Source organism: Eublepharis macularius, chromosome 11, assembly GCF_028583425.1.
Source record: "Eublepharis macularius isolate TG4126 chromosome 11, MPM_Emac_v1.0, whole genome shotgun sequence".
In the NCBI taxonomy this organism is placed as follows: domain Eukaryota; kingdom Metazoa; phylum Chordata; class Lepidosauria; order Squamata; family Eublepharidae; genus Eublepharis; species Eublepharis macularius.
The window spans coordinates 74,773,454-74,786,990 of record NC_072800.1 but is presented as its reverse complement, the minus strand read 5'-3'; the positions used below and the strand labels follow the sequence as shown (position 1 = coordinate 74,786,990).

At 42.2% G+C, this 13,537-nt stretch overlaps 1 protein-coding gene across 1 annotated transcript in view; it reads left to right on the top strand.

Annotated features, from left to right (window-relative positions):
* PARD3 (par-3 family cell polarity regulator) overlaps positions 1 to 13,537 on the top strand; it is a 706,595-nt gene that overhangs the window by 560,569 nt on the left and 132,489 nt on the right. The window contains exon 22 of the mRNA XM_054991157.1: positions 5,123 to 5,374. Coding sequence (XP_054847132.1) covers positions 5,123 to 5,374 — 252 coding nt within the window. The remainder of the gene's footprint in view (positions 1 to 5,122; positions 5,375 to 13,537) is intronic.

Genomic DNA, 13,537 nt, shown 5'->3' with positions numbered 1-13,537 from the left:
AAAGTTTAGCATTTACAGAGCAGCAGGAAGGGAAATACAGGCGCCTGTATTTCCCTTCCCCTTCCTGCTGCTCTGTAAATGCTAAACTTTAAGCTGCCAAGACACCTACACTTCCCAACAAACCTTGAGGTAAGAGAACAAGTTTAGCATTTACAGAGCAGCAGGAAGGGGAAGGGAAATACAGGCGCCTGTATTTCCCTTCCTGCTGCTCTGTAAATGCTAAACTTTAAGCTGCCAAGACACCTACACTTCCCAACAAACCTTGAGGTAAGAGAACAAGTTTAGCATTTACAGAGCAGCAGGAAGGGGAAGGGAAATACAGGCACCTGTATTTCCCTTCCTGCTGCTCTGTAAATGCTAAACTTTAAGCTTCCAGGACGCCTACAGATCCTGGCAAACCTTGAGGTAAGAGAACACGTGCTGAACCTAGGTATTTCTTCTGGTGTGTTTTGGCTCTGAGAGAGCCTTATGTACTGTTGTTTTCCTGTTGGTGTAGTTTAGCAAAGCAACTCTATTACAATGTGAAAGACGGGATGTTTCTGAAAATATTTTTAATGTGTTAAAGAGGTTTATATGCAGTCCAAGCTAAATCTCTGTGCAATTGCCAGAGTTATCCTGTTCCCCACCTATTAAAAACATTGGATAATCCCTTTCTCCAGTAATCTCTACCCATTTTTTTAAAGCTGAAACCAGTCTCTTGGCTTTTTTCAAACCCAAATTGTAAAAAAACAGTCTGAAATAAATGCAGGTTGTTTTCCCAGAACTATGATCATGCAACATATCACTTCTCTGTCAAAAGCATTGAAAAGCCATAAATATGAAAATGCTGAAAAGTCATTTCATATAATCATTGATAACCAGGGAAGTGGATAAATTGATTCCTTCATTGCATGCTGAGCTCATGGTCTGATACCCTTAGATACCTCCCCCACATCTCAACCCATTTTCATAAACTTTTCAGTGGCTTTGATCTTGTGAGTACAAAATAAAAATGGAGCCTCCCTGCCTAGTCCACAGCATCCATATGTGAATAATTCTTGGGTATGTACATCCTTACTAATAATTAAGTTGAACTATTACTTGACATCATAACCCTGTACCCAAGATAACAGCTTTCTATATTAGCTAGGAGTCACTCCTACACGCGTGGCTCCCACTGCTGGCTTAGGGCAGATAGAACTTTCCAAGAGTATGGAGACTAGAGGTTGGCACAATCCCAAAAAAAATACCGATCAAGCTGATCGTGGATCGGTGCCGGCGCCGATCCCGAATTAACGATCCACACTGGTCATCTCCTGTTTCCGATCCATGGATCGTGGATTGTGGAGGCAAAAGCGGAGGGGCGCCCCACTGTTCCCAGCGATACAGGAACGGTGGCTGATGCCGGTAGCATCTGTGTTTGTGTTTGGCTGTCTGTGTTTGGCCATCAGAGCTGCCTATCAGGGTTTGCAGGGATGAGATTGGAGTGCCCATGGCTACAGAACACACCCTTCCCCCTCCCTCCCTTGGGTGTCTTCTCCCAGCTGGTGACTGCTTTGCTGCTCCGTGGTTGGAAGGAAGCCCTGCTGATCAAGGCAAGCTGGGCTTCCATTTGTGTTTCCAGGGCGACAGAAGGAGGGCAAACACAGCTCAGGCATTCCCCTGGCTCCGTTGCCAGGGGAATAGATTGCTGGTGCCTGAGTGTCTGGCTTCCTGATCCGAGCACGATCGCCCCGATCAAGCCCTGATCTAGCCCCCCTCCCGACCGCTGGATTGTTGGCCGTGCCCAAGCACGATCCACCGGGTCCCAGTCGCGCGATCACCATTATCGTGGGTTTTTTTCGATTGTAATGCAGATCGTGCCCATCTCTAGTGGAGACTCTCCCTGTGCCCCGTTTGTACTGATAGGGCTGGGTTGCATTCAGTGTATCATTAGAACGCTCTGAGTCAAAACAAGAACTTAAAATATTACTATTTTACACTGGAAGTGCTTGTAGAAAACAAACCATGTATATTAAAAGTTCTGTTTTCTTTCGGTCTGAACTCTGTGTTGGATTTCTGCTTTCAAATTTCTGGAAATTTTACATTTGCATACTCGGTTGCATTGTTTATTGAACGTCCTAGCTGTTGATCACATTGACTTGTTCTGTGCAGTCCACCTTGAGTCTCAATCAGAAGGGCAGACAACAAACAAACAGAGGCACAAAGTTTCTTGAAAAAAATTTCCAGGGGTCATTTCATACATTGCACACATGGCAGTCCCCGAGTCACCACTGAATAGATCGTCAGGAGCTAAAGCCAATCAGGGTTCCATAATCAGTGTACCTGCATTGCAAATATTTGCAGATATGAGTGACACATTTATGCTTCACATTTTTAGATGGGAAAAGAAAATATCTTAGGAGTTCACCCAAATATGTCATGTGATGAAGCCCTTAGTCACAACAAGGAAACCTTCAGTATTGGGTAATCTTCAGAGTTAAACTTGGCGGAGGACCAAAGGGTGACTTCAGATTCTAGACGTTATGCAGGGCTGCTGTTCTGCTGAGAGCCTTTTCATTTGATTTATACACTACCATTCAGGACAACTTAACGCCCATTCAGAGTGGTTTACAAAGTTATTATCCTCATGACAATCACCCTGTGAGGTGGGTGGGGCTGAGAGAGCTCCTAGAAGCTGTGACTGACCCAAGGTCACCCAGCTGGCTCCAAGCGGAGGAGTGGGGAATCAAACCTGGTTCTCCAGATTAGAGTTCTGCCATTCTTAGCCACTACACCGAAGTGAGGGGTTCACAGTTCTGTCATGCTAAAAGTTGATGTTGTTAACTAGTGGGTTGTGATTATTACAGCCTTGTGATGTTTGTTTTTGTAGCTTTTGTTTGTCATAAATTTGTTACGTATCTTCATCTTGTGAGCCACTTTAAACACTGCAATAAAACACTGTATAAATGTTTATCTAAATAAATGCATTATTTGAAATAAATAAAATGTCTCGCATGGCTAATTAAATTGAGAAGCATGGCTGCAATGTGCAAAGGTTTTTATGTTAATTGTAGGTAATGTTTAACAAGATGTTTATACAGTCCATGAATGAATGAAATTGTATCTTCACAGAGTCAATGGGAAGTTTTTCTATTGATTTAAACACGATCAGCTGTTACACTTCTGGGTTCTTTATAGAAACCATAAAGTAGGATTGCTTAAAGACATTAAATAGCCTGTGAGTGGATGAAGGGCAGAGTTAGATTAAGTATACGATAAAACCTCCACCATGTGCTTTTAACGGTCAAAGGATACTGCGACCAGTGAGTTGCAATGTGATAGCCTTCCTTTGTGAAATACATTATCATACAAATGGTAGTGATTAATAATCAGGCATGCAATTGAGTAGAAACACTCCTGGCTTTACAAACCATGCTGGGGCCTCCTTGTGACATGCCAAGAATGGTTTGACTGAAGCCATTTCCATCGATGTCAATGTTGCCTGTTTACATAAGGCAACTTGAATGTCCAGACTAAATTTCTGGGTAATAGCAGCAGCAGGATATTCCAGTTTTGGCATTAATGTAGTGGCTAATGTAGTGCTCCCCTTGTGCAACAGGCTAAGATTAAAGACAGAAGTGTTCAGCTCATAACAATTAGTCGTAACATCCAAATATGGGATCACAATTAATTGAGGTTGATTTCTGTGCCAGTAAGCAGAACTAAACTCGCTATGAATCCCAGTTACTGGCTTGTATCCAACCATCTAACTTTTCCTATATTCTCTGTATTCCTAAAGCCTTTTCCAACCCCTGGAAAGATCATTCCTGACTCGGTCACAGGACCCACACAGAAGAATAGCCGCGTGCATTACGGCATGGAAATTGCTCTGGCTCCCTCTTCTGCAAGTGCAGCTCTGTTGAAAGGAGGAGGCAATTTCATCTTCTTATCCTTCCAGCCCCCAACCCACATGAGTATTTTGCTACTTCAGTCCTGCAGGCCAGAGACTGATCCTTTTGAAGTTTGACAAGGGCTTGCAAGAAAAAGGGGAGAAAGCACAGGAAAAAACCCTTTGTGCATTCCATGCACATGTTGTTGGATACAAGCCACTGGGAAGGAAGCTGTGCTCAGTTAAGGTGGTTGAATTCACATATCATGATTGATTGGAGACCATTAAAGACTTCTGACTTATGTCTTCAATTGTGGCATGTTGCAAGGAGAGAAAGCATGTAAGCCTGGCATTTAGCTAAAACTGTGCCTGTCAAATATACCCCATGTGTTCCTAATGTCTGAAATGCATCCAAGAGACCAAGAAATGAATTGGCAGTTCTTCAGGTTTAATCTAATTTTTGTCATGGCCTTGCTAGGTGGCTTTAGAGAACCAGCTGCCATATGCAATATGACAACAACAACAACAACAACAACATTCAATTTATATACTGCCCTTCAGGACGACTTAGCACCCACTCAGAGCAGTTTACAAAGTATGTTATTATTATCCCCACAACAATCACCCTGTGAGGTGGGTGGGGCTGAGAAAGCTCTGGAGAGCTGTGACTGACCCAAAGTCACCCAGCTGGTTTCAAGCAGAGGGGTGGGGAATCAAACCCAGTTCTCCTGATTAGAGTCCCACCATTCTTAACCACTACACCAAACTGGTATATGATACTTAACTTTACATGGTGGTGGTCAGCAAGAATTTCAACTAGATTAGTTTTGGTGATTTGGGCACTATACAAATGTTTTTGTTCAGTATTACTTTCTACGTAGATTGAGCCTGAGGCCTACACTCAACTTTAATCACAAGCAGAGAAGATTGTAAATGGCAGGAATAAAAAAAGCCCTCAGTTGTCACATACAGCTGGAAAAGTTCCTTGTTGCTCTTACCGACCATTACCAATTAAAATCATCTTATTGAGCTTTATTTTTTTTTAAAAAATCACCATTTTGGGCTGCTGTTGTGTGCAAAACTATACTGAAATATACTGAAACATAGAAAAATATATTCAAGAATTCCAATTCAGTTTGAATCCATCCCAGCCCTGATATATTGCTGTTTACAGCATTTGGTAATTAGACAATGTTCGTTAACCATTACTCTTGCAAAGAAGTATTTTGTGCCATTTTCAAACATATATCTAGCCTTGTTTCTCATTTCCAGAATTCAAGCCAAAACTCGAGAATTTCGCGAGAGACAAGCTCGGGAACGAGATTATGCCGAGATCCAAGATTTAAACAGGACATTTGGATGCGATGGTGACTCAATGTACGCTGGAATCGCTTCATATAATCCATCCACAAATAGTGGCACAATGAACAATAGACCTCAGAGCCCAAGGGAAGGACCGACGGTTGAAGCATTATATGCCCAAGTAAAGAAAGCACGCAATTCAAAAGCTTCACCTGCAGACAGGTAGGCACCAGACTTCAGTCAATATTCTGCTTTCAGTGTCTGGCTTGCAATATATTTATTTATTTTGCCAAGGGAGGTAGGTGACTGTTCATCAACAGTAAAGCCAGAACTGCATTTTATTAATGGCTTTTTAAAAGGCTTGGTGGAGAAAAAAATATTGAATCTGCACAAATCAAGACTTAATGGAATGGAACAGTACAATCTTTTCAGACAATTTTAATTCAATTCATCTTCTAGAAGTGTTTTTGAAACCAAATTCCACTATTTAGTATAATTCAAATTAAAGTCACACTTTGAACAGCTACTGGCTCAGTTATCAATAGCCTTAGCAGTACGCTATGATGTTTGTATCGGTAGTATCTGTCTTTGATTTTTTTAAAGCAATGCCCGGAAGGATTTTGCTATGTTCTTGCTTTTTCCCCACAATGATGACAGAATCTTTTCACCAGTGTTCACTGATGCCATTCCAAGTTTCATAGGATCCAGAGTCATATGGAGATACTATACCTTAAAAATAAAGAAGAAGAATGGCAGGTTGTGAGTAAGATAGAAGTACTGGGAAGAGAATGAAGAAAAGTATACTGTAAATGTACGGGCAAAGAAAAACAGAGATTACACAGGAACAATCTGAACTAGAAGTGACCATCTTAGCCTCCTGATGGAGACATACCCATCTATAACCAGTATATACAGAGAGAAGGGACCTCACCATCTGACTCGTCTTTCATGTGCATATATGAATATTAAATAGATCGGACATCAGCTCATTGCAGAGGTTCAGTTCAGTACATAGAAGTTGGGGGGTGGAGGTCAGCAAATACGATCCCTCTCTGTCTCATTTATGCATTGGTTATACACAAATCTGTCGCTTGGTCTTTTGATACTTGTTTTTTTTCATTGCATCTTATAGAAGAGAATGTACTTTTTCTACATTTTCTAGCTACAGTCCTTGGGCTATTGGGCTCAACTATACTCAGTTATGGAAGAAGTTCCAGTCTCTGCAGTACTCTCAAATAATGGTTAAAGTATCAGAGGCTGGGATAAAAATCTGACAGAGATAACTATCTTAGGTCATGTTCTGCTTAGCATTCTTTGCCTATAATTCTTGGTGCCACAAGAAATGACAAATAACAGTTATTTGGCTCTATTTAATTTATAATGGTGTTATTGTGCGGCACACTGTGCGAGCGCTCTGTGTTGATGCCAAGCTTAAAAAACTGACATTTCATTTGGGACCTAAGATTGTTTTGAAAGTTTTAATCTACAAAATTATAAAGAAACCTGTCTAGAGTACAAGTAGGCCATGGTTGAGAAATCTGAACCTGATCTTTTCACAGAATCATTGTCTTTATATCAGTCTATATCAAGGGCTTGTTTTAATTGCATTTTGGGCTGTGTGTGTGTATGATTTTTCTAGCATACCTTTTCCTAGCTATGCTCTAGCAAACATGAGTAATACAAGCAAGTTCTTTAAACAAACTCCTCTGATTTTAATACCTGTCTCTATGAAGTTTCAAATATCAGAAATATAGAAATTTTGTTCCTTTCTCTAAACAAAGGCAAAAATTAGAAAATAGCATCGATGTAATGCAGAAGTTTTCTTGGCTATACTTGGGGTTTTAATGTGGGCTCTGTGTGTGTGTGTGTGTGTGTGTTTGAATCAGCACAAAAGGAAGATTTAAAGAGTGCTTTGGTGTTAAAGTGGTCTGTTCATGTGCAATCAAAATCTATGTAAGCTGCTTCCCCACGAAGTCAGAACTTCCCCTTGCAGTGAGGTTCCTGTCCTGGTGAAGACAGCTGCTCCCCTAGAATGACAGCTGATTTCCAGACGACGCAGATCAGTTTCGCTGGCGGAAAAGGCAGATTCCAAGGCTGGACTCTGGCATCACATCCCTGCTGTCGCTTCACTTTCTAAACTCTGCCCGTCCCATGTTCAGCTCCCAAATATCCAGGAATGTCCCAGCCCAAAGTTGACAACCCCACCTTGCAGTAATCCAGGAGAAAAGTTTTTATTGTCTTAACTGCTTTGGTGTGAAGGACTAGAAACTTGGGGCGGGAGTACCAAGGGATTGAAACCATGGAAAGTATCTTTTACAAAGAAAGGCATTATCAGTCAGCGCACAAAAACCTGCGCTGGCCATTTTAATTCCCCTGGACCTCTCAGGGGCCTTCAATACTATCAGTCATGATATTCTGGACTACCTTTTGGGTTTGTAACTGGTGGCTTTGGGTCTACCTCAAAGGCTAAGTTGCCAGCAGTATGCAGATGTTAGGTTCAGCTTTATCTTGTGCTTCTAGCAGGCCTTAGGGGAGGCTGTGCAAACAGTGAACAGGTACCTTGAGACAGTTTGGGGATGAATGAGGGGTTAAAAAATGGAGAAGCATCTGATGGGAGGAAAGTCTGACCCATCAACTAGGATATCTCCTATTCTGATTGGGTTTACACTCCCCCTAAAGGAACAGATTTGTAACTTAGAGGTGCTGCTGGGCCTGGGCCTCTTGTTGGATACCAGCTTTGGCTGGTAAGCTAGCTGCGGCTGTTCCTGGGAAGGAAATACCATCACTGTGGTATATGCCCTGCTAACATCTAGATTACATTGCTGCAATGTGCTGCATGTGGGGCTGCCCTTGAAGACTGTCTGGAAGCTACAGTTGGTACAGAACACCGCAGCCAGAACACTGAAGTGGGTCATAGGGACCATATTACTCCACTCTTGTTCCCAATTTGCTTTTGGGCTCAATTCAGGGTGCTGGTATTAATCTTTAAAGCCCTATATGGCTTGGGGCCAGGATGCCTTGAGGACTACCTTCTCTCATATGAACCTACCCATCCACTCTGGTCTTCTTTGTAGGCCATGCTTTGGTTGCCTCTACCATCTAAGGCTTGACAGGCGGCAGCCTGAGAAAGAACCTTCTCATTGTATCAAAACTTGGGGAATCATTCCCCAGGTCGATTCATCTGTCACTCTTTATTGTTGCCTTCTGCCAGTGGGTGAAAGCTTTTGCATCTAGCGTTCTTTCACTGATTCTCATTATCCTGCCTCTCTCTTTCTGTGTTTTTATACTTTTTATGTTTTTAAGTGTTTATATTATATTATATATTTTGTTATTTTGTGTGGTAAGATGTCATAGAAATGTTTTAAATATACATAGTTTGATATGAAGTGTCTTCACTGGATCTGATGCTAAAACTGCCGATTTCCTTCTGGTTCTATATCAGTGTTATGTAGCAAGCTTAAAACCTTCTTAAATACTAATCATTTAGTTCCAGCTGAGAAAATTTCTATAGAACAAAACAAAAGGCTCACCGGACATCATTTGGGGAAATTATTTTTTAGGGCAAATAAACGGGTTGATTTGTCTAAAAAATGAGCGTTATAGATGCTTTGCCATTGAGGATTGTAAATAGATACAGAGTATTATCCGTTTTCAGTTCTTTGTAGTGTTCTGACAAGTGCAGAAGTTATTTGAGTTGTTTCCTCCCCCCATCACCATCAGAGAGAAAGAAAAAAACCCACAAAGATGGAGGGGTTTTTTTTTTGTTATAGCAGTATATGTCTGGGGAGTTCCATTCCTGTAGAAAAGCTTTTAGCCAACTCTAGATGTCTGCTGCTGTAATGTTTTACATCATATGAAAGAAAACGTAAAACTGTTGATCAATAATGGGGGGGGGGCTTTGTTGCCGATGACTTTATACAATGTGTGTGTGTGTGTGCACGCACACGCTCACATGCACGTATGTGTATCCCCCTGTCATCCAGTGAGAGAACTCTAAGAAAAAGGCAGTTGCTAATGGATGCTTACTAGCTGTCGCTACGCCGTCACTTCCCACCAAGAGCGCATTGTCCTCAGATATAATTGAAATGAAATCAGCGCTGTGCTTCTGTAAACCTAAATAGCTTCAAAATAGTAGGCTTGAGTCCCCCAACTTGCCGTGGACACTTTAATGGAAACATAAATACCATAATCATACGCTTTTTACATTCATTTTGCTATTAAAAAGAAAAATATCCATCTGAAAGAAGAGACCTCTAGGAACTGATTTTGTTCCATTAAAAATGGAATCAAGTCGTGTCACAGTCACATAAGATGGAAGAATGTTTGACCAGTGCAGAAGGAATGAGAGAGAATTCACATCTTTTGTTTAGTGTAAAAACTGTGAATGTGATTTGTTAAAAATTGTCACATAATACTGATAAGCTGCTGCCGTGGGAAAACAATGGGCCATCTTATTTTGCTATTAATTTTTGTTTATCAAGCAATACTTACCCCAGCCTAACTTCAAAGAGATTGTGGCATGTCCTTTAATATAATTTAGAAAGGCTCTGAAAAAAGATCAGAGAGATTTTTTTCTCTGAGGCTTCTGCCTATAATCATTCTGTAATATTCCAAGTCATCTTTTACTACTGCTGTAGAATATTATACAGTAATATCAGGGTAAATATTTCTTAAGAAATGGAAAAGCAAGATACTTGAATATTGAATTAAACTTCATTCTTTGCAATGACAGTTATGTGAATGATCTTTAAAATCTGAGGTTCCTCTCTTTGCATATAAATCCAAGCTTTCTGCCTAACCTGTAGTAGACAAAGGAATGAGTTATTACTCAGTGTAAGGTTTTCTGTAAGTGCTAACAATTTATTTCTTTTTCTCTTAAATAGAGAATTATGACAGCTCTTTGAGTTGCTATGAGGTAGTACCTTCAGAAGGCTATAGTAAAGTGAAAGGTCATGGTTTTATTACTACTTCTAGCACCAGTGCATTCTGGTCCACACTAATTTGGGTAAAGCCTGTGGATTTATGAGCTTTTATTCTTTGCTTTGGTGAGACATAGGTCACCAAATGGACAAGTTTGCCTAAGTTGGAGCCTACCTCACTCCAAAAGATAATCCCTCTGAGATCAGTTCTAACGGGCTGCTAGAAGCAGCGTCAGTTCATTCAGTATAGCGAAGAATAGCATTGTGAAGTTGCTAGATTGCATGTGCCACGGATTGCTGATGGATTAAAAGATGGCAAAGTCTTCTAAACTATGTGCTAGATGGTGCCTCTTCTACTTCACAAAATTTTGGAAAGTAACTGCAGTAACTTACACCCCTTGCCGCCCCCCCCCCCCATACACACTAGGAACTGCTCATGTATGAATTAGCATCCCTTTATCTGTTCTAGAGCCGGGGCATCAAAAGTATCAGTATTTGTGCTTATCAAAGTAGTTTGTGACATGACATGAGAATCAGCTGCTCCAAGAAAACAAGCAGGAATTATACTAGGCATTTGTACTAATATGCTCCTCAATGCACCCCCCCCCCCCACTAGTAAACATAAGCAATCGTCTTTCTCCTTGTGATTATCTTTACCATATTGCCCACCAAGGTGGGCCATCTCCCAGTATGGTTGTATCTGGAAGTGACATCCTGAGATTCCTGACACTCTAGGAATCCCCCAAATCTGTAGGGTTTTTACTATAGAGGTCACAGAATTCCTATAGCATTGTGACCCCACTTCTAGGTACAATTGGAAGTGACAACACACAGTGTTGTTCTCGCCCTCTTCCACCACCTATTTTTCTCCTGCTGGTATTAAGAGGCAAGCCTACTTGGGATAATGATTTACTGTTTAAAGTCAAACTAGGTGAAGTGATGGAAAATGCATAAATGAATCTCTGGTGTGTGTTTTATTGCTAAATAACTCTGAGAGATCCAGATTCAGATCAGGCAGTCCCATCTCATTTTTTAAAAGGTCAGATCCCTGGAAACCTACTTGCCCACTGAGGGTAACATACAAGCAACCTATATGTTTTCTCTAGGCAGGTGAAGAGTAACTCTGGAAGGGGAACACTTTGAGGTCAGGAAAAGAGCACAAGGGGGAAGACTTAACCTTGCTCCCCTGTTCTGTTAGTAGGATTGCCAACTCTAGGTTAGGAAATTCCTGGAGATTTGGAGGCAGAGGCTGGGGAGGGTGGGATTTGGGGAGGGGAAGGACCTCAGTGGGATAGAATGCCATAGTCCATCCTACAAAGCAGCCATCTTCTCCAGTGGGATTGATTTCTGAAGTCTGAAGATCAACTTGTAATTCTGGGAGAGCTCCAGGCTGCATCTGGAGGTTGGCAAACCTATCTATAAGCTTGATCCAGACCATGTTTTCCTTCTATGCAGGGGTGGCGCCAGGGTTTCTGCGGCCCACGGCTGCCCTTACTGCGTGATGATGTCACTGTGTGTGACGTCATCACACAGCAAGCCGGCCCCATTGGCTGGTGGGTGGGTGGAACGGCATGCAGAGGCTGCCCGCGCTCCCAGTCAGACGCAGCGGGTGGCTGGGGAGGTTCCACATGCTGCCCCGGACACCTGCCGTGTCTGGCCCGCGGCTGCTGTGCCCGGCCGGGAGTATGTGTTGGCGGTGGCGGTGTGGAGCGGGAAGGCTGGCAGGCTGCAGCAGCTGTGGGCCAGGCACACCAGCTCCGTGGTGCACGTCCCCGCCCCCCGGCGCCCCCTCCTGGCCGGATCTGCCTCAATGGGTGCACCGGCCCTGCTTCTATGGTACCTATTTAGCAATCAGAACGTGCTTGTGTGGAGGCTGGTTGGACCCTTTGTTTTCTTCATAATTTTCAGACTTTTATAGGTGTTTTAGAGGGTTTTTAAAAAAAATTCCACTGTTGACACCATAAACTGGCATCTTTTTCGCAAACAGAATGATAAAAATCGTTTGCTTTTCTACAGACTCAGACTTGAGAAAGAAATGTTCTGCTAACTTTTGATATTTAGTGATCTGGGTTACTACCTCTCTGCCTTTCCCCCCCACCACCGTGGATGCAATAAAAATCCAGTTTTAATATAAATTCATGAGGATTTATGCAGAGCCCCTATTGTGAGGAATATTTGCTGTGACTCTATCCCATGTTTGGGTTATGACTTTGGAGGGTGTGTTGGGAGGATTCATAAAGGGTTTTATTCAAATAATCTGGAGTCTCTGTAGCAAGACCGAAAGAGCAATCCTAAGTGGAGGTGCACACCTTTAAGTCCATTGAAGTCAATGGGCTTAGAAGGGTATAACTTTGCTTAGGATTGCACTTATGAGTGCTGATGTAGCTCTGGGAGCCTCTCAGTATGGGATTTACGATGGACATAGAATCGTGGCTTGTTTGCTTGCTTTATATTCTTAATGAAGGTTGCTTTATAGTCACAGAGCTATAAGCGATTGTCTTTATTCTTTCCCCAAAAGGCTTCTTTAAGACGTGCTATAAATGGGGAAATGTCTGGAAAGATAAGAGAGGAATGGACTTCTCCTAGCAGCTTGCAAAACGTGGAGAGAATGAGGGGCCCACCCAAAAGGGTACCTTATAGCTGGAATAATTGAAGGTCACTTAACAATCACTCTTTGTTATGAGCCAGTGATTGCTTGGTTCAGTTGTGCAAATGTTTTACTTCACTGCAACAGCTGTCAAGAGTGAGCCAAGAGAGTTCTACAAAGTCCAGTTTACTTCGGGAGTGATTCAAAACTTGTCACCCTTAATCAGTGTAATGCTACAATCTATATGCAGAACTCGAATGGTAAGGCATGTTGTTGCCAGGATATGAAAGAAATGCGCAGGGAGGACGGGCATGTTTTATTCCCCCCCCCCCCCCGCCTCACGTTACAGAATGCAGCTCTTTAATATGGAAAAATCCAAAACAAAATATAATGTGCAAGGGGGCAAAATCTTTGCTATTCTAAAGTATCTGGGGATTGTGTGGCATGAGGGACAGTGTTGTGTAGTAGTTAAGGTGCCGAACTAGGCTCTGGGAAACCCAGGTTCAAATCCTCGCTTTACCATGGATATTTGCTGGATGACCTTGGGCCAATCACACTCTCTCAACCTAATCTACCACACAGGGTTGTTGTGAGGATAAAATGGAGGAAAGGAGGATTATGTAAGCTACCTTGAGTCCACATTGGGGAGAAAGTTATGACATAATAATATTTGATTTATATACCGCCCTTCAGGATAACTTAATGCCACACTCAAAATGGTTTACAAAGTGTGTTGTTGTTATCATCATGACAATCACCTTGTGAGGTGGGGAGGGCTGAGAGAGCTCTGAGAGAGCTGTAACTGACTCAAGGTCACCCAGCTGGCTTCAGGCAGAGGAGTGGGGAATCAAACCTGGTTCTCCAGATTAGAGTCCTGCC